We start from the raw sequence: 23,823 nt of genomic DNA, 5'->3' as shown, positions 1-23,823 counted from the left end.
TTAAAAAATCTTTGAGACAGGAAAAATAACCAACTTTGAGATAGAGTCTTGCTAGTTTGCCCACATAGGACTCCAACTCGTGATCCTCCCACCTCAGCCTCCCAGGATGCTATTACAGGCATACACTACCACACTTGATTTAAATTTCTGTTGTCCTAAGCCACCCAGTTTGTGGTCCTTTCTGTGACCATTGGGGTCTGGTTTGGTTTCAGGCTGGGCACGCACAGGCAGCAATGGTGTGGATGGTGATATTGGCGCCAAAGATAGAAGGGTGCAAAGTCTGGCCTCCTTTTTGAACCTGGATGGTTTCCACGATCTGACCTGGGAGACAATAGGGGAGTGACATGAGGACCTGTGCATATCCTCCAAAAGGAGATCCCAGCCAGGAGCAGTGAAGCACACCTCCCAGTGACTCAAGAGGCTGAGGCAGGAGGGCTACAAGTTTAAGCCCAATCTGGGTAACTTAGTAACTTGGTGAGACCCTGCCTCAAAATGAAAAAGGCCAAGGATGTAGCTCAGTGAAAAGGCCCAGTGCTCAATCCCCAGTACTACCACCGCTACGATATACACACACACAAAGATCCTGCAAGGTGAGAAGTGCAGAGGGCCAGGTGTGGTTGGCAAAGCGCAGTGGGCTCATGGTCCTCTCACATTTGTGGTGCATCTGTGCCCCAGAACCCCTGCTCCAGGCTGTTTCCCGCCCACCTGGGCCACAGGAGGGGGCTGTGCACCTGCATTGAGGGACAAGAAGAGGTTGTTTTGGCTCCAGAGGATCAGTAAGCCTCTCTGGCCTGGTGGTATGAGGACCTCGAGTGTCTCATTGTAGTCGAAGGCCAGCCCCAGACTCCGGTTGAGGGGGTGGTCAGAGTAGGCGAACATACCCTGCAAGGAGAAGGCAGCTGAGTCCCTGCAGCAGCAGTTACAGGGCAGCAGAGTGAAGTCAAAAGACTTGATCATTCACACACCCTTAAACTTTCCCCTTGAGCTGTGCAGGGCCCAGGACGCCCACAGAGAAGGCCTTGGCCCAGTGTGCCCAGTGCTGAAGGGGCCAGACCTTCTCTGCAGCCCACATTGTCTACCACTATGGTCTGAATGTGCTTTGGCCTCCGGAAGTTTCGGTGCTGGAGACCTGGGCTCCCTGCAATGCTATTTAGAGGTGGCAGAACTTCTAAGAGGTGAGGACTGGTGGGGAGTGTGATTCAGTTGCCCTTAGAAGGGATTAGTGCCCATCTCCATGGACTCCGTGGGGTCCCTCGGGGCTAGACTAGTGACCAAGAAAGCAGGTTGGGTGTCTCCCCTCTTGCCATGGGAGGCCACCCGCCATGGATGATGGAATGTTATGAGGCTTTGCTGGATGTGGCCATCAGAGTTTGGACTTCTCAGCCTCAAAAATCAGAATCTGAAATAAACCTGTCTGCTTTATAAAGTACTCATTCTGAGGTATTCTCTTATAGCAACACAAAATGAATGTAGACACCTCCATGCATCTGGATTGTTATTCAGGTTGATTTCCTTGAGTTGATCTCTCTCTGCGTGCGCACACACACACATGTATGCACACACATGAATTCTTTTCCTTAAAAACCCCTAGATGGTGGTTCTTGCATCAACTGCAAACCCCACTGTGTGGTGCCCAAAGTCTTCTCTCATCTGTTCATTATGGAGAACCCCAGGACAAAGCCTGAGTCCTTCCAACAACATTGTGTAAGGACAGAATCAAAATCGCATGGTCAGGCTGGGGATTTAGCTCAGTGGCACCATGACTGCTGGGCAAGCACAAGGTCCTGAGTTCAATTCCTGGTACCAGAAAAAAACCCACGGTCAGTGAGGCATGGTGGTGCATGCCTGTGCTCCCGGCGCTGGGGAGGCTGAGGCAGGAGGATGCTGTGAGTTCAACATTAGTCTGGGCTACATAATGAGTTCAAGCTCAGCCTGAACTACATAGTGAGATTCCGGCTCTAAAAACAGACTAATAATAAAAAAGAGAAGTGTTAAACAATGTTTGATATGAGGGATTTAAAATAATCTTGTGTACCATCCATGACACATGTACCAGATTTGTATTTAATCCCTGTACTCATCACAGTGCTTAGCAATCAGTAGACACTATATAAATATCAATGGATTCATAACTGAAGGACAGACAAACAGAGGTTGGGTGGAGTAGGAAGTTGGGAATGGATAGACAGATGAATGATTGAATGGATGGGTGGATGGATGAGTGCATGCATGTTTGACTGGGTGGATGGTTGAATAGATAATGGATGGATAGATAGTCAAGTGGGTGGATGGGTGGGTAGATGAGTAGACAGGTGGGTGAATGGGTGAATAGATGATTGGATGGTTGAGTGGATGGACAGTTAAATAGATAGATGGGTATATGGTTGATTGGATGGATAGATGGTTGAATGGATGGATGGATGAATAGATGGATAGATGCCTGATGGGCAAGGTGGATGGATGGGTGGGTGGGTAGGTGGATGAGTGGATGAATGGATGGTAGACTGTATGGATGAATGGACAGATGGATAGATGACTGATGGGTGGGTGGATAGTCAAATGGATGAATGGATAGATGGATAATAGATAAATTGATGGGTAGATGGGTGGATAGATGGTTGAATAAGTGGATGGTTGAGTGAATGAATGAACAGATGGATAGATAGATGGCCAGATGGATGGACAGATGGATGAATGGATAGATGGGTGGGGTGGATGGATAGATGGATGGGATGGACAGATGGGTAGATGGTTCAGTGGAGGTATGGATGGATAAATGATTGGATGGATGGGAGGAGCAGATGGATGGGTTGAATGGAGAGATGGTTAGGTGGATGGATATATAAATAGATAGATGAATGAAAAGGTAGATGGATTTCACAAATGGAAAGCTAAATATGTGAGCTTTAACAAAATCCTCCCATTGGCCAAGAGTCATTAAGTATTTTCTCCCAGTGCACATTACTTACCTTCCTGTTATTAATGACAAGCAGCCCAACCTGTGACAAGGCGTGAAGGAAGAAGATTCCCCCTAAAGACCCAACCAATTCAGCCTATGAAATGAACACAAAATATTACCGTGAATAAATATTACAGGGCTGTGGGCATAGGTCAGTGATGGGTGTTTGCCTAGCACTTGGGAGACCCTAGATTCCATTCCCGGGACTGCAAAAACTTAAAACTAAATAAACAAAAATATTATAATAAGACATTATTATAATAAACAATACATTATATGTTTCATTCTAAGTTTAAGTCTAGATTATCTATCTAATGAACTGAAAGGAAAGAAAGTCTTATTAAAAATCTATTTCCTGTCTTTGGAAATATAGAAGCCTGCATGAAGACAGCTCTGCACCTGTAATCTCAGCACTCTAGGAGGCTGAGACAGGAGGATCACAAGTTCCCCCTAGGCAACTAAGCAAGAACCTGTCTCATAACAAAAATAAAAATAAAAATAAAAGAGGCAGGGGATGTAGTTCATTGTGAAGGCCCTGGGCTCAGCGCCCAGGTCCACGCACACAGAAAGCTCTGTTTTTAGGTGTTGGAGAAAGCAGTGTGAAAGCACTATTAGGCACTTCCCTAGATCTTTTGTGCCTCCCTGTATTCCACCTTACTGACTTCTGGATGGGTCTTCATCTCAGGGAGGGGACCAGCCTCTGCAGAATGAGGGAGGGTCTCACTCAGCTACATGTTTTTATTTTCACTTCCTTACCAATTGAACATACCTGTCTTTCATAGGTAAACTTTTGAAAACTGAATCCTCCATTATTTGAGAAATAGATATTGGCTTGAGATATCTGCTCTCCATGCAAATATGCAAAAACTGAGTTACTTATCTCCTGGGAAGAAAACACACATAAAACAATCTCTTTAAAAGAAGAGAGATGGGGCCAGGGATTTAGCTCAGCGGTGTCGCCACCTGCCTCACAAGCACAAGGTCCTGAGTTCAATCCCCAGTACCAAAAGAGAGAGAGAGAGAGAGAGAGAGAGAGAGAGAGAGAGAAATGAGCTGGGTGCAGTGCTGCATATATATTTTTTTTTTAAAGAAGAGAGTTAGTTAGATGGATGTGGTCCTGGGAGTACTGCGCTGTAGATCACTATGGCCAGCCTTAACTCACCTCCTCCCGCGGACAAGGAGAATAGGTGACTAGAGGGCATTGTGGAGCGAGGCTTGGCCAATAAGAGGACGTGCCTTCCTCCCTGTCCATTCCCCATAAAACCATCAAAGCATGATGATCTCCAAACCTTAGCTACTCTCCTGGCTCCAGTTATAGACCAGTCCCTTTTACTTCCCTCGTAGCTACCACTATAAATAAATGCACTGCAGTTGCCTGGCAGTCCTTTTCGCCCATCAGAAGAAAGGTTCCACCTGGTCCCAGATTTTGTATCTCTTTGACTTATTCATCCCCAACATTCTCCCTCTGCGGACCCTTCAGCTGGGCAGTTGGCACCCAAAGAGGTGAAGTATGAGAACAAGAGATGAGACCAGAGTACAGGACTGGAATAAGAGACAAGTTGCATATTCAGATGAGGGAAGGCCTCAGGGTGTGCATGCCTAAGTTAGGGATGAGGCAGATTGGAAATTCACGAGGTGTAAAACATGGGCCAATCAGGATCCTGCAAGCAACATTTGTATACAAAAATGCTCATGGCACATTTGAAAGGTAAAGGGTCTGATGTAAAGACCCCTCAATTAGCAAAGTTTTTGAATTTCTTTCAAGAAATGTGTGCTTCACAAAATGCAGCAATATGCTGTATACAAGAAACACACCTAACTCCAAAGGAAATCCATAGACTGAAAGTAAAAGAATGGAAAGCAGTTCTTCACGTGACAGGAATCCAGAAAAAAGCAGGGGTAGCAATCTTATTTGCAGACAAAGTAGATTTCAAACCAAAACTAATTAAGAGAAACAAAGATGGTCACTACATCCTTGTGAATGGAACAATCCAAGAGGAAGAGATGACAATCCTAAATACATATGCACCAAATACAAATGCCCCCAACTATACAAAACAAATATTAATGGACAAGAAAAACCAAATAAGCTCTAATACAATTGTAGTGGGGGACCTCAATACTCCTCTATCACAAAAAGACAGAGCATCTAGACAAAAAAATAACAACGAAATTCTAGAACTGAACTAAGCTACTGAACAAATGGACTTAATAGATGTTTACAGAGTGTTCCACCCACAAAATCAGAATACACATTCTTTTCAACTGCACACAGGTCATTCTCTAAAATAGATCACATGCTAGCTCATAGGACATGTCTAAGTAAATATAAACAATTGAAGTTACCCCTTGTATATTATCAGACCATAGCGCAATAAAATTGGACATCAATAACATAAGAAACTGCAAAACTCCCACAAATGGATGGAAATTGAATAACACCCTCCTGAACAACCAATGGGTCACAGAGGAAATTAAAGAAGAAATTAGACAGTTTCTACAAATAAATGATAATGTCAGTACAACATACAGGAATCTGTGGGACACAATGAAAGCAGTTCTACGTGGGAAATTCATAACAGTGAATGCCCATATTAGGAAAACAGAGAGAACTCAGTTAAATAACCTAATGCAGAACTTCAAGCTCCTAGAGAAAGAAAAGCATAACAAACCCAAAGCTCATACAAGAAAGGAAATTATAAAGATCCGAGCAGAAATCAATGCAATGGAGACTTTAAGAGAACAATACAAAAAAAATTAATGAATCAAAGAGTTGGTTTTTTGAAAAAATAAATAAAATCGATATACTTTTAGCCAACCTTATCAAAAAAAAAAGGAAAGAAAAGACTCAAATCCATGCAATTAAGAACAAAAAAGGTGAAGTCACAACAGACCCAGCAGAAATCCAGAGGATCATCAATACCTACTTTGAGAACCTGTACTCTAATAAAATGGAAAACACAGAAGAAATGGACAGATTCCTAGATACATATGAATTGCCAAAGTTAAATGAAGAAGATATAGAAATTCTAAACACCCCAATTACAATGAATGAAATAGAAAATGTAATAAAAAATTTACCAACAAAGAAAAGCCCAGGTCCTGATGGCTTCACTCCTGAATTCTGCAAGACATTTAAAGAAGAACTATCACCGTTACTCTTTAAACTCATCAAGGAAATTGAAAGGGAAGCAAGGCTTCCAAATTCATTCCTTGAAGCAAGTGTTACTTTGATTCCAAAACCAGGGAAAGACCCAACCCAAAAAGAGAACTACAGACCAATCTCCCTAATGAACATAGATGCAAAAATCCTCAACAAGATACTGGCAAACAGAATACAGAGTGTCATCAAGAAGATCATACACCCTGACCAATTTGGATTTATCCCAGGGATGCAGGGATGGTTCAACATCCGTAAATCAATAAATGTAATACACTATATTAACAGAGTCAGGGGCCAGGGATTTAGCTCAGTGGTTTTGCCGCCTGCTGCGCAAGCGCAAGGATCTGAGTTCGATCCCTGGTACCAAAAAAAAAAAAAGAACAAAAAATGGAAAGATACCCCTTGTTCCTGGGTAGGAAGAACCAATGTAGTGAAAATGGCCATACTTCCAAAACTACTATATAGATTTAATGCAATGCCAATTGAAATTCCAACAATATACTTCACAGAGCTAGAGAACACAATCCAAAAATTCATTTGGACTCAGAAGAAACCTAGAATAGCAAAAGCAATTCTAGGCAATAGAGACATGGCTGGGGGTATCACAATCCCCAACTTGAAACTATACTACAAAGCTACTGTGATAATAACAGCATGGTACTGGCAAAGAAACAGACCCGAGGATCAGTGGAATAGATTAGAAGATGCAGAAACAACTCCAGACATACTCAGCCACCTCATCTTTGACAAAGAAGCCAACCACCTTCACTGGAGGAAAGATAGCCTATTTAATAAATGGTGTTGGAAAAACTGGATTTCAACCTGCCAAAGATTAAAACTAGACCCATACCTATCACCATGCACTAAACTAAGATCAAAGTGGATTAAAGATCTAAATATTAAGACAGAAACACTAAACTTGCTGGAAGATAAGTTAGGTAGAACTCTTGAAGACGTGAGCATAGGAAAAGACTTTATGAACAAAACCTCAGTAGCAAGGGAACTAGCACAAAGAATCAACAACTGGGATCTCATCTTATTAAAAAGCTTCTGCACTGCAAGAGAACCCAACAACAGAGCCAAGAGACAACCTACAATGTGGGAAAAATTTTTTAGCAGCTGTACCTCAGACAAAGGTCTACTATCAAGAATATATAAAGAATTGAAAAAAAGAATCAGACTCCTCAAATTCAAAGACTGAATTCAAAAATGGGCATCTAAAATGAACAGACATTTCTCAAAGAGGTAAAAGCAGCAAATAAATATATGAAAAAAGGTTCAACATCACTGATCATTCATGAGAAACAGATGAAAACAACACTGAGATTCCACCTCACCCCAGAAAGAATGGCTGCTATCAAGAAATCAACCAATAACAAATGCTGGCAGGGTATGGAGAGAAAGGAATCCTTCTCCATTGTTGGTGGGAGTGCAGACTGGTGCAACCACTGTGGAAATCAGTGTGGAGATACCTCAAAGAACTAGGACTGGAAGTCCCATTTGACCCAGCTATTGCCCCGCTGGGTATCTTCCCCAAAGAATTAAAAGAATCATACCACAGTGATATATGTGCACCCATGTTTATAGCGGCACAGTTTGTAATAGCTAAAGCTTGGAAACAGCCCAAGTGCCCATCAACTGGAAACTGGATAAAGAAGATGTGGTTTTTTAATAAAATGGAGTACTACTCAGCCATAAAGAATGAGAAACTAGAGACATTTATAGCTAAATGGATGCATATTGAGCCCATACTCTTAAGTGAAATAAATAGGACACACATATGTAAATATCGAATAGTTTCTCTAGTGTGAGAAACTGACAGTATAAATAAGGACTAAAATGATTAAAATGAAATAGGAAAAGGTTCAAAGGTATAGGGGTGGTGGGAGGGGAAGGGGAAAGGAAAGAAGGGAAAAGAAAAATTATGAGAAATGAAAAAAAATGGAAACAAAATCTATGTAAATAGGGAAGGGTGGAGGGGGTGAAGGGTGCACAGGTAATGGGGGGCGGGGGGGAAGAACCAAGATACATCATGTACAGGTACAAACACCCAATGATAAATGTAAACGTATTGTATACCTAAAATGTACCAATAAAAGAATTTAAGGAGAAAAAAAGAAATGTGTGCTTGGGGCCAGGGCTGTAGCTCAGAGGAGCTGTGGCTGCCTGGCAAGTGCAGGATCCTGAGCTTGATCCCTGGCGGGGGCGGGGGAGAAGGACTTTCGTTTCCCAATCCCCAAACTAAGGGACCAGAAAAAAATCCCTATATATACCTTTTCCTTATGGACTCTAATCCGTGAGTGCTTTGATGATTGAGACTCCATAGAGTCTACTCCTAAAGACCTGGCAAAAAAATAGTGTTCTTAGATAGCAAGGGCCTGCCCAGGACTGTGGGGCTGTGGGGAGGTCCTTGCCCAGTCTGGAGCTGCTTGCTCCTACTGAGCCTCCTGCTCCACCTGGGAAGTTTGCTGCCTCTTGCTGTGGTGGCTCTAGTGGGGAGATGCTCAGTGGGGAGGGTGGTGGCAGAACCTTTGAGGAGTATATTGTAGCACTTTCGTTGTTGGTGTGGCCAAAAGTTAAACCCACAACTTTTTCTGCACTGCAGGCTCGTACTTCAGTTTTGCAAGAACAAAGAAATTCCAACTCACCACATGGCATGGCTTCCTAATTCCTTGCAAAGATTTCCTGTTCCCTCTTATCACTGGGGAGACTTTTAAGGTGCCTACATCCACTGCTCTGTCTGCTTTTGCTGCCTCATCTCCCCCTGAGAGAGGGAAGCAGCAGCAAAACAAAGGAATATAAAATTCTCCCCTGGCCCTGGCTATTTACATATCAACAACTTGTTTGGCAGGCTATACTAGTAAGAAATTCCATCAGGCCCTATTGTTTTCTACAAAAATATTGGAAAACAAAATATAAGAATTTAAAACAATTAAAACAAAATGTAGCTGGGGATTTAGCTCAGTAGTTCCACTGCCTGCCTCACAAGTGCAAGGTCCCAAGTTCAATCCCTGGTACCAAGAAAAAAAAAAGCAATGCTTAAGATCAGAGCTCAAAGACCAAATACTAGGCTACTGCCCAGTCCCTGGTACAGTCTGCTTGCTCCATATTAAAATCAGCTGTGATGTCTTGCCAGGCAGAGGAAACTTAAAAACAAACAAACAAACAAACAAAAAATCAAATTATAAATTTTGGTTAATTGACAAAAGTACCTTTCACTTCCAACTTAAAGTAATGTTTAATTGGTGTTTGGTTTCCAGATGTTTAATTGGTGTATTTAAAACATTTCTTCTACATTGAAATTCTTGAATTGTAATTATAGAATTAACTTGCTCTTCTCTCTACTTTGTGCTTACAGACTTCTGACAATAGCTATAATGCAAGATTATGCCACCATTCTATTACTAGCTTGTTATACAAGATTACACTTACAGGTATAAAGGGCTTTTATTCCTACTGATTCTAATTACAAGAGATCTCTGTTCATTGACTTACAAAAGTTTTGACTAGTCTTAGTTACAATTACAGCCAAAAAATTATAAAAGGGTTGTTATAATTCACTGGCCAAATATATTTGAGTGTACTCTAGTTTCATTGTCTTATATGTTTGTTTGTCTGTTCTCTGTCCAATCATACAGGTATTTTGTTTGAGCTCAACAATTTTTCCCTTTTATGCCTTAAAACTTTTTTTCTTCAAAGATATTTGCCTATAATTTAAATTGACCTATAGATAAATGTTATTAAAGTTAAAGGCATACCTTTTTCCCCCCAGGTTGCTAGCTGATCAAAATGTCAAATATTAATTTTGATTATAACGCATATTGCTGTCTACATTCAATAATTCAAAAATATTTTTTATTAGTTACAAATAATGTGTTAATTGTTACAATCTGGTTTTTACAGGTTATTAAATATTGTCAAGGTAATTAAATTGAGATTTTTTTGGTTTGGGGAGATGGCTAAATGGGACTCCTCTTGATGAATAAAGAAGCAGCTGCCCAGAAAACAGTTATTCTGGTCTTTGTTGACTAATGGGAGCCTCAGTAATTTTCATAGCCTTATGGGAAGACACACCCCCAGCAAACATTGCTTAAATATGTTATTATAAAATGTTTGCATTGGTCATCATCAAAGGGCTAAGTTCTAAATATGTTATTGTGATATGTTTATATTAGTCATCTTCAAAACAAAATTTTCAGTGGGAAAAACAAAGTGTTATCAAAAAGATGTTTTGGTACCAAGCTACATTCCAGGACATAAGGTTTCATATAATTGTTATAATTATTATTGCTACTTTTCTGGTGTACAAAATGTATTCATGTCTTCTGACTGTGCGGGGCTTCTTCTTCTTCTTCTTTTCCTTTTCTTTTTGGTACTGGGGATTGAACTTGGGACCTTGCACTTTTGAGGCAGGCGCCGGAACCACTGAGCTAAATCCCCACCCCATGTGCAGGTCTTCTAACATATTGTTTATGGTAATAACCTCCTTTTGATCCAGGTATTCACCCTTCTCTTATGCTCCAGCTACTTATGATAGCAGGTACATTTATAGGCCTTTACATTTTCCTTAGATGGCAACCTATCAAAAGATAATAACTTAAGTAAGTGTTTCCTGGTTTTTATGTGTTTTTGGAGGGGAGTCAGTGCATTTAACAATGGCTATTTTATACTAAGATACATATTTAAGTGTGTTACAAAGATAATCTCATCATGATTGTCATACTAAAGTATTATGTGTGGTTCCTCATTTAAATATTTTACAGAATTTTTTTTTTTTGGTACCAGGGATTGAACTCGGGTCCTTGCACTTGCAAGGCAAGTGATGAAACCACTGAGCTAAATCCCCTGCCCAACAGAAATATTTTTAAATATTTTACAGAAATTCAAGTACTAGAACAACCATGTTTCATAAAAATAACAATCCTCAGGGCTGGGGATTTAGCTCAGTGGTTTCACCACCTGCTGCACAAGCACAAGGACTCGAATTCAATCCCTGGTACCAAAAAATAAAATAAAATAATAGTCCTCCAACTATATTTTAGATTCCAAAATGCTTGCTATCCAGATGAAATTATAATAGTTAAATCCATTACTCCTATTGGAATGCTAATGTTATTGATCTTCTTTTCTGGGTGTTCAACCACTAAAGTCCAGAGACCAGCACTAGAAATGTACCTGGGCTAAGAAGACAGCCAATATTTTAGCCCTGGCCCTCCAAGGTCAACAAAGATTCAGGAACCTTTTCTACAAAATCCTATATTTTTGGTAAGTCACTCAACTTCCTGAGCAGGGAGAATGTAAGACACCAAAGCATCAAGTGCAATGTACCAAAGGAATGCCACCTCGAGGGCAAAATCTCCCATGCTTTCACAGAAAGCAACATGGTCAAGCAAGGCCGTAACATAGCCTGATGGCTGACACTGACAGGAGCTGAGAGGCTTTATGCATGGTTCCAAGATATTGCCTGAGGAGACCTAATTGACCTTGATAGATAGCAAGAGATTAATTTTATTTAATATAGGTCTCACTGAAACTTGGTCTTAAACAACTAATAGAAAAGTATAACTAAAGATATATAACCTCAAGACCATAATAATATAGCTAGACTTAAAAAGAGGCTCCAGGGCTGGGGATTTAGCTCAGTGGTTTCACTGCCTGCTGTGCAAGCGCAAGGACCCGAGTTGGATCCCTGGTACCGGGGTGGGGGGGCTCCAATTCAGCCGGGAATTTAGCTCAGTGGCACCATGTCTGCCTTGCAAGCACAAGGTCCTGAGTTCAATCCCTGGTACAAAAAAAAAAAAAGAGGCTCCAATTGCTGACCCCTTCTGACAGTTTCCAGATACACTGGTAGCTAACCACTGTTACGGGTCATCAGATAAAACAATGGTAAAATTTATATGAACTCAGCAACAGTTTTTAAAATATTTTGGCTCAAATTGTTTTTTGGGAGGCTGGATGGACAATAGGATGTAACCTGTTAATTACAAAAAAACTGAAACAGGGCCCGGGGATTTAGCTCAGTGGCACCGCACCTGCCTCAAAAGTGCAAGGTCCTGAGTTTGATCCCCAGTACCAAAAAAGAAAAAAAAAAAAAACTGAAACAGTGTCTGGGCAACCTGGCCATGACCTGTCAATCATGTGAAACTGTCAAATCACTGCCAGGATTCATGTGCAGAATAATTTCCAATGGACTGGATCAGCAAAGATATAAAAGACAGTGATTGTAAGTCCAAGTTCACTGTCATCTTCCTGTTCTTGCAGTGGCCCATCCTGTGTGCAGGATTTATCTTCACTTTTCTATTTGACACATCTTTTTTTTCATGTCTCCCTTTTTCTTCTGTTACTTCAAAGCAACATTACGTTTTTGTGTTCATCAATGTCCTGGCCAATTCTTTGGGCAGGACAGTAAGAGCCTAGAACTACCAGATACCATGTCAGCTGGCAACACCTATTCAGGAGGGTTTTGTTTTTGTTTTTGTTTTTTTGATGCTAGAGATTGAATCTAGGTCCTTGCACATGGCAAGCACATGCTCTACCACTGTGCTACATCCCTGTACATCAAGAGTTCTGACCTGCCCTGTTTCCTACCTGAGCAGAGGCTTGGCCAATACATGCATGTATATTGAATGCCTGGTCAGAACACACTCTGTGCACTGCAGTTTTACAAAACCCTCAGGCACTTGGTAGATCTTTGTCCATAATAGGCAAAAAGTGGAACCAAGCTTGGGTTGGTGACACACATCTATATTCCCAGCTACTCAGCAGGCTGTAGCAGGAGGATTGAAAGTTCTAGCCCAGCCTGGGCAACTTATTGAGACCTTGTCTCAAAATGAAAATCAAGAGGGCTGGGAATATAGCTCAGTACAAAGGCCCTGTGTTCAGTTCCCAGTGCCAGACCGGGTAGGAGGAGGAAGTGGGGGAGACAGATTCACCGTTGTGTCAAGCAGATGATCTGGAAGTACCTCTGAGCTTCTTCCATCTCTCAGGCCCTCTTCTGAGCCCTGGGGCAATGACACTGCACAGGCCACAATGGTGCCAGCTTGCAGGTCCTTTGGTCCATCTACCCTGCCTTGTACTCAGAGTCAAGTGAAAAGTGAAAGGTTCTGGACCACACTTACCAGGCAAAAGGTATTTCCAACAAAACAACAATTATCACCAGAAACATGTGAAACAGGGTGTTGTATACCTGAAAGGAAAAGATAATTTTTAAAATACATAAACTGGGCATGATGATACACACCTGTAGCCGCAGCACTTGGGAGGCTGAGGCAGGAGAATCTCAAGTTTAAGCCCAGCCAGAGCAACTTAGTGACTTAGTGAGACTCTATCTCAAAATAAAAAATACAAAGGTGCTGGAGAGGACTGGGGATATTGGACCCAATGTGTGTCCCCCTACAGTGGAGTGGGATATTTTGTGGCCACTCTGGTGGTCAGTACAGCCATTCCTAAAAAAAATTAAACACAGAATTCCCATGTGACATGGCAATTCCACAGGTGGGTTTATACCACAACAGGGGCTCAAGGAGATTTGTGAGCACCCGTGTCCACAGCAGCACTGGTCACAAAGGCCAAACAGCGAAATGCCCACGCGTCCATGAATGGATGAATGGATTAATGCGAGGTGGTCCATCCAGATGAATGTGAGCAGCCGTGAGAAAGGAGGGAATTCTGACACCTGCTGCAACACGGATGGACCTCGAGGGCATCCTATTCAGTGAAATAATCCAGACACAGAACACACTGAGGGGTCCCACTTCCAGGAGGTGTCCAGAGTCATCAGATCCACTGAGACAGGAAGAAGGGTGGTAGTTTGGGGGGCTGGGGACAGGGCACAGAGATGTTTAATGGGGACGCTGCACTGACAGCGTCCCCGTGGTGAGGGGCACTACTGTGCCTCCCAGCCTCCCTGTTCTAGGGAAAAGAAGACCCTCTCTCTATTTTCCTCCTCCCTCCTTCCCTCCCTTCCTTTCTTTCCCTCTCTCTCTCTCTCTTTTTATGGTACTGGGGATTGCACCTAGGGCCTTTGTGCTGAGCTACATTCCCAAGCTTTTTTATTCTTTAGAGACAGGGTCTCACTCAGTCCTTAACTCATCCAGGCTGGGCTGGAACTTGGGATACTCCTGCCTCAGTCTCCCAAGTGCTGGGATTACATGTGTGTGGTACCACACCTGGCTCCAAGCAGGCTTTTGTGTCTCATAGTTACAATCCCAGACAAAACCCCTGGATGTCTGCCCTATTCAGTGGGTTTTGGGGCAATTTTAATTTGGATTTTAAACGGCAAAGCGATATCCAGGGCCTGAAACCTAAGTAGAGAGTATCAATTATACTTCCAAAATCAATAACTTCTTCTTGGATATTGGCTAAACTGAAACCAAAAAACACAAAATACACAAAAGTTGATCAAAATATACAGTGAATGTTTAAATTTTAAAATTTTATACACATTTTTTTTTTTGGTACTGGGGATCGAGCTCAGGTCCTTGTGCTTGCAGGGCAGGCAGTGGAACCACTGAGCTAAAACCCCGGCCCTAAAATTTTATTACAGTAAAAGATACATTGCCACGAATCCCCCTCTAAATCCTCCCCTTACCTTGAACACACTTTCCCATTATTCTCGCCACTTTCTGCAGCAGTTCTGGAAGTGCTCTTTCATCAGTGTCTTTATGAGACTTGATTGAAAAGATAAGGTAGATACTGGTGCTAAGAGCCATCCATGGAAAGGCAGCCCACCTTATTCACCAGATCTGGCACCATGTGATTTCTGGCTCTTCCCCAAAGGTAAAACAACCATGAAAGGTAAACATTTTGAATCCAGTCAGGACATTGAGGCAGCCAGGATAGGCAACTAAAGACATTGAAGAAAGATTCCAGAGCTGCTGCAGAAAGTGGCAAGGATGATGGGATGAGTATTTTCAAAGTGAGTAGGGAGGATTTTTTTTTTCTTGGTTTTGTGTTTGTTTGTTTTGGTACCTGGGATCGAACTCTGGATCTTGTGCTTGCAAGGCAGGCGGTGGTGGAACCACTGAACTAAATCCCCAGCCCTGTTTTTCTTTTTGAACATGGTCTTGCTATGTATCCCAGGCTGGCCTCAAACTCACAGTGATTCTCCTGCCTCAGCCTCCTGGGTCCTGGGATTACAGATGTGCACTACCACTCCCGGCTATAATAAATTTTCAAAATTTAAATAATCAGTGTAATTTGGGGGGGGGGGTTGGTGCCAGGAATTGAACTCAGGACCTTGCACTTGCAAGGCAGGCGGCAGAACCACTGAGCTAAATCCCCAGCCCAGTCACTATAATTTTGAATCTCACCATGTACATACCCTCGGATGTGTTCCAGAGGCCAGCTTTGTAATTGTACATGTAGACTCTCTGATTCACTACTAACAGCAGGTGTGAGCCAGCAAAATGTGCGGAGGTCACTTCTGGCCGGCCAACCTAGAAACAGGAAGATGTTTGGCAACTGTCACTGTGTCATCCTCGGCATGGATTCAGACAGCAAGCCTCGGAACGTGCATCCAGAAAGGTCATGCCAACAGAGTGGGCTGGTTCTCTCAAACAACTGCATAGCCCAGGTCTGGCTGGGAGCAAAGTCAAGAAGCTCAAGCTGGTTCTTGGTGTGCTCAGATACCCGGGGTTTCTCTCCCACTTCTCTGAGCCTACAGCCTCAGCCTCAGAGTCCAGATGATGGACGCACAGCGTGAGTGAGGAACAGTGCTCTTCAGAGCATATTTACAGCATGTGAATACAGGCCAGAACTTTCCTTAGCTTCCAGTGGGGAAACTTTGCAAGACAGTAATCAAAAGGGTGCATTCTCTCTCTGCTCAAGACATTTTAGAAAGGGTTTGAAATTACTGCAGGTAAAGTCAGACAGCATCTGATTTATCAACGTACTGTACAACCCAAGTAAGAAAGAGCATTCAGCAGCCATTCTGGTCCTTTTTTCTCAACAGAAGAGCTCATTTTTAGTAGGGATAGAATAAAATCAACCTTTCTTTTGGCTTAGAAATTACCTCTTACAGCTAAATCTTGGAAGCAGTTATAGGCCCATAGATGAACAGATAAATAAAATGTGGTGTTTATATACAATGGAGTACTACTCAGCCATAAATAAGGATATAGTTGAGTCATTTGTAGGAAAATAGATGCACCTTGAGACCATAATGCTAAGTGAACTAAATCAGACACAGATGATTAAGTATCCCATGGTTTCTCTAAGAAACCCAACATAAAAATAATCTAAAGAACAAAATAAAAGAAAGATGATAGGAAACAGGGAGTTAGATTTTGTCGACGTGGGGAAGGGATGAGGGGATGGAGGGCAAGGAGGGAAAGGGAAAGTAAAAATTATGCCATATATGTACCAATTAGCCAAGATGAATGTAATTATTATGTTACTAATAAAAAACAATCAAAAAAGAACTTGCTTCTTAATGTCTTTTACTTTGTAAAATAATCTTAAACTAAAAAAAACAGACTAGTTTGCTATTTCCCAGCTACATCTTCCCCATCACTTATTTTGAGCAGCCTTCCAACTGTTTCCTGAAATCATTACCATTATTGATGTCGGGATGGTGAGTGGAAGGAGACTATACTCAAAGTTATCTCTTGTGAAAAAAACCTGCCGTCTGAAATAAACAATAAAAGTCAAATTAGGATGATTTCACATAAGAAAATAAAGATACTCTGAAAATATCCCACTCCTGTGAAGTCCTTCTTTGGCTAGGAACCATTTAAATAGCATTGTGTATTTGTTTATTTTGCATGAACAAATCTCTACAGCCTGGGTACTTGAAGTAACATTGTTTTTAAAAGGTGACCACTCAGGGCTAGGGATTTAGCTCAGTGGTTTTGCTGCCTGCTGCGCAAGTGCAAGGACCTGAGTTTGATCCCTGGTACCAAAAAAAAAAAAAAAAAGGAGACCACTCAGGCCTCAACAGCACACACCTGTCATCCCAGCTACTTGGGAGGCTGAGACAGGAGGACAAAAAATTTGAGGCCAGTGTGGACAGCTTAGCAAGACCCTGTCTCAAAATTTAAAGAAAAAACAATGAGGATGTAACTCAGTGCAAAGGTCCTGGGTTAGATCACTGGTACTGTAAAAAAAATTAAAAGGTGGAGAGCCACATCAAATATGAAATAAAATGCACATTAAGTGACAAGAGGAGCTTCAGTTTTATAATTTATATGGGTCTATTGCATTAAAGTAAACTATTTCAGAAGAGAGATGGGTATATAAAAAACAATAGGTTCCTTCATACAGAAACTTTTAAGAGGGGAAAGTCTGTCCATGAACATGGTATACCATTTCTATATTCAAGGTGGCTTTCTCCTACCCTGGAAACATTTTATGGTTTTCAACAATAAGGAAATGCTAAATTAATTCCTACATGCTTTATTTTATTTTATTTTATTTTATTTGGTGGGGAATTGAGACAGGGTCTCGCTACATAGCTCAAGCTGGCCTTGAACTAACTATGCAACCTAGGCTGGCCTCAAACTTTGGTGATTCTCCTGCCTCAGCCTCCTGAAGGCTGAGATTACAAGCATGCACCACCATGCTCAGTTGCGTTTTAACTGATCCCCAGCCATTGCAAAAAAAAAGTTTTTATGGCTATTGTGAATGGTACTTTTCAGAATTCCCTTTTTATAATTGGTCATGGCTGATTTATAAACCCTGATGATTTTTGTTGGGGTTTTTTTTTTATACTGGGGGTCGAATTCGGGACCTTGCACTTGCAAGGCAGGCAGTGGAACCACTGAACTAAATCCCCGCCCTGATTTTTTAAAAATATATTTAAAAAATTTCAATTGACACATGGTAATTGTACCTATTTAAAAGCTACCGTGTGGTACATTGCTGCAAGTGTGTAATGTGTTTAGTTGGGTTTTATTTCTGTTTTGTTGTTGTTGTTTTTGAGACAGAGTCTTGTGATGCAGTCCAGGTTAGTCTTGAATGCCTACCATGTGAGTCTCTTCTGTGTGGTGTTTCTTTTGTTTGTTTTTATCATGTTCTGTTTTGTTTCAATCTGAGCACTCATATCTCGGCCTCCACATTTCTGTAGTCCTGGCTCCTATCTTCAGTGCATCTTCTACACAAGCACAAATCTCACAGCCCCAAATCTTCTGTGGCCTTTGGGATGAGGCCAAATAGCTAGTGTTCTGCTTGGTACCCGAGTCACTAAGTATAGTACATGATGTTCCTGTTCCTTTGACAACTCTTCTCCAAGACCACAGCGTTTCTGCCTCCCAGGGAATTCCTATTCATCCTTCAAAACCCAGTTTTGACATCAACTCCTCATTGGAAACTGCCTAGACATTTTCTGCCCCATGTTTATATCAAGCAACTTCAACAGACCGTTCCCTGCTATACAGTTGTCTCTCAGCATCCTTGCAAAATTGGTTCCTGGACTCTCTTCCCAAGGATGCCAACATCTGCCAATGTGACAGTCCCTTTACTTGTGATACAAGGGAGCCAGCCCAGGGGTACTGTACCACTGGGTGATATCTTTAGCCCTTTTACTTTTTGAGACAGAGCCTCACTAAGGTGCCCAGGCTGGCCTCAAACTTGTGATCCTCCTGCCTCAGCCTCCCCAGTTGCTGGGATTATAGGCTTGCACCACTGAGCCTGACTTCAAGTTCCTTTTATAAAATATGTAATGTTTGCACGTAACCTACATGAATCATCTTCTATAATTGACATAATCTTCAGTGAATTACAGTCCCAGATACAATGGAAATGCTATGGAAATACTACATTGTATACTGTATAACGATGAGGAAAAAAGCGTGGACATGTACAGTACTGACACAATTTTTAGAAAAGATATTCAGAAGATATTGGGAGTTGGTAGAATGCATAGATGCGGGACTGCAGAAACCATACTGCAATTTTCTTAGTTACTTTACTTCCTGGTGTGTCGTCCTCTTCTCTCCACTCCTAGTCCCTGACTGGAGATGCCTTGCAGGCCTGCAGCCAGCAATGCAGTAACTTTGTTAATGTTTGCTGAGTGACTGAATGACCAAAAACCTAAATTTCCAGAGAAGTGGAAGGAAACAGTACATACAATTGCTATTTACCCTAAATATAGTGCTGTGGTTTTCTCACATGGATGTTTAATCAGGCATGTCGTTGTAGATGGAAAATACAGGACACCCTAGAGAAAGGATCATGGAATTTTAATACAATCATTAACAATAAACAACTAATAAAAACAATTTCCTAATGTATGACATTACAAACATAAAAGGTGAAATCTGAATTGTACAGGCGTTTTCTTCCTGTTCTTTTGTTTTGTTTTTGTTTTTGTTTTGAGACAGGGTCTTGCTTTGTTGCTTAAACTGGCCTCAAACTCCTGGGGCAAAGAGATTCTCTTGCTTCAGCCTCCCAAGTCGATGGGACTGCAGGTGCCTGCCACCATGCTTGGCTTCACTTCCTGATTTTTTTTTTTTTTTTTTGTACGGAGGATAGAACTCAGGACCTTTGTCTTGCCAGGGAGGCTCGGCACCAATGAGCTACATCCCCAGCCCTTCACTTCCTGTTTTTTTGTGTGTGTGTGTGTGCCGGGGATTGAACTCGGGTCCTTGCACTTGCGCAGCAGGCAGTGAAACCACTGAGCTAAATCCCCGGCCCTACTTCCTGTTTTGATGTGGTTGTGTGGCCATGTCAGATGGAACCATTGGGGGAAGCTAGGGAGAGTCCCTGGGTCCTCTCTGGAATATTGCAATTTATTCTGGATCTATAATCAAAACCACAGGGGGAAAACAAAAAAAGAAAGAAAAAATAATTAAAACAAAAAACAAAACCACAGGGTGGGGCTGGGATGTAGTTCAGTGGTGCTGTGCCTGCCTCGAAAGCGCAAGGTCCTGAGTTCAATCCCCAGTACCAAAAAAAAAAAAAGTTCCACAGGGTAATGATTCATAAAACATCTTTTTCTGTTTTGAGACAGGGTCTCGCTATGTAGCCCAGGCTGGCTTCAAACTCCAGGTGATCCTCCTTCCTCAGCCTCTTGAGTGCTGCTGGGATTACAGGCTTGTGCCACCACACCCAGCTCATATCATGCTTTATTTGTATATATGTTACTGCTTATTTTTAGATGATTGCTAGGTGGGCATGGTGACTCACGCTTGTTATCCCAACAGTTGAAATGCTGAGGTAGGAGAATCGCTTGAATTTAGAAGTTCAAGGCCAGCCTAGGTCACATGGTGAAATCCTATCTGAAAACAACAATGGGGCTGGGGATGTAGCTCAGTGGCACAGTGACTGCCTGGCAAGCACAAGGTCCTGGGTTCGATCCCTGGTACAAAAACAACAACAACAAAATACCCCAAGGGTGATTAGTTACTTGGAAGGGCCAGAGGATGAAGAAGAATCTTGGAACTAACTTGTTAGAAACCAGAGAGTCGATCACTTATAAGCACAGAGACTGCTTCTGAAATGGTGCCATATAAACAGGAGACCCCTTAAACAGATCGGAATTTTTCCCTATGCATTTAAAGCACATACTGGCCAACATGACTTCCCCTGTGGAGCTGTCATGGAAACAGAGCTATAGGGTTTGTTTCCTGTGTGACTCTGCATTTAATCTCCATTTCATCTCCACCAGCCAGGCGTGGTGGCGCAGGCTTGTCATCCCAGCACTCTGGAGGCTGAGGTAGGAAGATCACAAACTGGAACTCAGCCTGGGCAACACAGTGAAACCCTGTCTCAAAATAAAAAATAAAATGTTCTGGTGATGTAGTTCAGTGGCAGAGCACTTGTCTAGCATGTGTGAGGCCGTGGTTCAATCTCTAGTACGGGGCGGGGGGCCAGTGTTGGATCTCTTCAAACATAAGAGTAAACTAGTCACTGAATAAAAACTCTGATGGTCTGACATCTAAACCAGCTCTGCCTTTGGCTTTCTTTGGGCTTCTTGATCATTCGGAATTTTGCATGTGTGTATGGTACCAGGGATTGAATCCAAAGACTTCACACTGAGCTACCCCAGCTCTTTTTATTTTCAATTTTGAGACAGGGCCTCGCTAGGTTGTCCAGGCTGGGTTAGAACATGCACTCCTCCTGCCTCAGCCTCATATAGTGCTGTAATTACAGGTATGTATCACCACACTGGGCAATCGTTCTCAATTTGTTTATCGATATGGGAATGACAAACCTTTACTTCAAATGGGAATTAAGTGTAAGGACTGGATGAAGCAACGTTCTTAAATTCCTGACAATATTACTGGAACCCAAGAAATACTCAGAAGCTGGGCATGGTGCCACAGGCCTGTAATTCTATACTTGGGAGGCTGAGGCAGGAGGATTGCCATGAGTTCAAGGCGAGCTTGAACTACATAGTGAGACCCTGTCTCAAAAAAACAAAAAAAAATAAAATAAAAAAGAAATACCAGGAAATGTTGATTGGTCATTAGACAAAAGTGAGGGAAAACTACAAAGAAGGAACCACATACCCCATGAACTTGCTGTCCACCATTAAACACTTTTCCTGTTCTCACTTTGCGAACACTAGAGGAAAGTGACAGGAGAAACAATTTGTTAGTTTTTATTGAATATTTAGTATGACTCTTCCTACCAGATTGTCTCTGGTCAAACTATGAAGTACCTGGTTTGTTTTGTTTTGTTTTCTGAGACAGGATCTTGGTATATAGTTCATGTGGGCTTTGAATTCACTATGGAGCCCAGGTTGGCCTCGAACTCTCAGCAATCCTCCTGCCTCAGCCTCTGAGATTATAGGCATGTGCCACCATGCCAGGTACAACAAATTCTCAAAGCACTCTGCCTTGAGAACCAGAGTGGGGAAATGGGAGAACTAGATGCAACCTGTCAGTTCAGATCTTGAGATTAGTAAATCTTGCAGGAAAACCCCACATTGGCTATGTGTCTTTCGGCATGTGTGTCTTGAATTTCCCTTGGTATGTTTTCACCTTTGTGAAATAACAGTAAAGCATCACTACTCTAAAAACTTTGCTGTGAGGATGAATTGGAGCCACACAACTGATGCATATTTTTATGATATTACAGCAAACAGCTGCTGAATGTAACAGTTCATTGTTGTTTCTGAAGGCAGGAACTGGCTTTGCCAGCTGTTTGGTCCTAATGGTACTTTGTACACGGTATCCACTAACCTACCATTTACTGGTATCTAAAAATATTAGGGCAAAGGAGTTAATCAAATGTGCATTTTAGGGCTAGGGATGTAGCTCAGTGGTAGAATGCTTGCCTAGCCTGTGGGAGGCCCTGAGTTCTATCCCCAGCACAAAGCAAATTAACTAATATTCCAGTGACAGTAACATACAAGAAACAATTTGTCAAATAAATTAACATCGGTTAGTGATAGGAAAAAGCAGCTATGGGGAACAGAAAATAGAAAGGTAAGGGGAGGTGGGTGTGGTGGGGCACAACTGTCATCCCAGCACTCCGGGAGGCTGAGGCAGGATGATCCCTAATTGGAAACCACCCTGGGCTAGATAAATAAAAAGGGCTAGAGATATAGCTCATTGCAAAGGCCCTGCGTTCAATTTCCAGTACTGGGATTGAAAAAAAAGCAAGCAGGTGCCGTAGATGGACCGAGGTGGCCTGGCTTAGAGCATGGAGACCCAGGGGTCAGACCAGGGGTTCTCCGATCCCCAGGGGACACCTGGCAATACCTAGACTCTTTTTTGACTGATCACCAAGGCTGGGGAGGAAGTTTTCCCAGCATCTAAAGGGCGGAGACCAGAGACGGTGCTAAACATGGTGCACTGCACAGCACAGCTTCTGGCAGAGATTTATCCGACCCGAGGTGAGCAGCGATGGGCTACAGGCTCCTAGGGCAGCTTCCATCAGAGAGCCAGGGAGGGGAAGGACAAGATCAGATCGTTTAGGGATCTGTCTGTGGACAGCAGGGCAAAGCCTAGGGTGGGCACGGAGGGATCGGCGCCAGGTCCAGGTCCGGAAGTTGAAATAGGACTCTACAGTGGGACGACAGGGAGGCAGCGGCCGGATGCCCATGAAGAGTAAAGCGAAGCCTCAATGGCTTCAGCTTCAGGGTGAGCCAATCCCTTGTAATCCCCGGGAGGGAAGCCCCACCGGCACAGTGGCTGAGCTCCAACCAGCGGCCAGAGCCGCAGGGTCGCCGCCACCGCTATCAATATAGACATCAGCATCTGTGTTGGGTTCTCCGGAGCCAACAAGGGCACTCAACCGGCACCCGCAGTTGCCGCACAATCTGGGCATGCGCAGCGCAGAACCTGAACATGCGCACTGAGTAATCCCAAAATCAGCCTGCACACTCAGCGGCACAGAGCGCCTCACGGAATCTGAGCATTCGCAGTTGTATCCCTTGAGACCCCCAAAATGTGCCCGCCCGAAGGTGGAGCCAGGGCCTGGGCATGCGCACGCGCCCGTTCTTGCAAATGTAGTCTGAGCAATCGCACGCTGTATCCCGGAAGTGCGAACCTGCCTACACACCCCAAGAGTTTGAGCTGGTTCCTTACACCCGCGCGCCTAAACATGGGCAAAAGGCTGCCTACAAAATTTTCAAAGGCTGAGCTTGCAGCAGTACTCCTTAGTGGTGCTAGTGCGTGCCCACGTGATTCCAAGGGGCCTAGAGCGCGACAGCAAGACCGCCAAAGGAAGCGAAGGTCAAGAGGGAGCTCGTACCACCCCCACCTTGCCTCCACCCGCTCCCGAGCCCCGCCCTCTGAAAAAGCTCGGTTTCTGA

The 23,823-nt window shown here is 42.8% G+C and overlaps 1 protein-coding gene across 3 annotated transcripts in view; it reads right to left on the bottom strand.

Annotated features, from left to right (window-relative positions):
• Catsperd (catsper channel auxiliary subunit delta) overlaps window positions 1-23,789 on the bottom strand; it is a 48,831-nt gene extending 25,042 nt beyond the window's left edge. Inside the window, exons 1-10 of one of the 3 annotated variants that reach the window (XM_021244868.2) lie at window positions 23,190-23,789; window positions 21,572-21,626; window positions 19,202-19,278; window positions 16,677-16,749; window positions 15,445-15,559; window positions 13,241-13,308; window positions 3,729-3,842; window positions 2,970-3,053; window positions 732-882; window positions 226-321 (exon numbers count right to left, since the gene is read on the bottom strand). In XM_021244868.2, the coding sequence (XP_021100527.1) occupies window positions 226-321; window positions 732-882; window positions 2,970-3,053; window positions 3,729-3,842; window positions 13,241-13,308; window positions 15,445-15,559; window positions 16,677-16,749; window positions 19,202-19,278; window positions 21,572-21,626; window positions 23,190-23,266 (910 nt within the window). In that variant the 5' untranslated portion in view covers window positions 23,267-23,789. Of the gene's footprint in view, window positions 1-225; window positions 322-731; window positions 883-2,969; window positions 3,054-3,728; window positions 3,843-13,240; window positions 13,309-15,444; window positions 15,560-16,676; window positions 16,750-19,201; window positions 19,280-21,571; window positions 21,627-23,189 lie in introns of those variants that run through there. The other 2 variants (XM_021244869.2, XM_021244871.2) reach the window with 2 other exon arrangements.
• Between the last annotated feature and the right edge of the window lie 34 nt (window positions 23,790-23,823).

This window comes from Heterocephalus glaber, unplaced genomic scaffold, assembly GCF_053883595.1.
Source record: "Heterocephalus glaber isolate CG9 unplaced genomic scaffold, H.glaber_assembly_v1.0 deba00001760, whole genome shotgun sequence".
Lineage (NCBI taxonomy): Eukaryota > Metazoa > Chordata > Mammalia > Rodentia > Bathyergidae > Heterocephalus > Heterocephalus glaber.
This window is presented reverse-complemented; position numbering and strand designations above follow the sequence as displayed.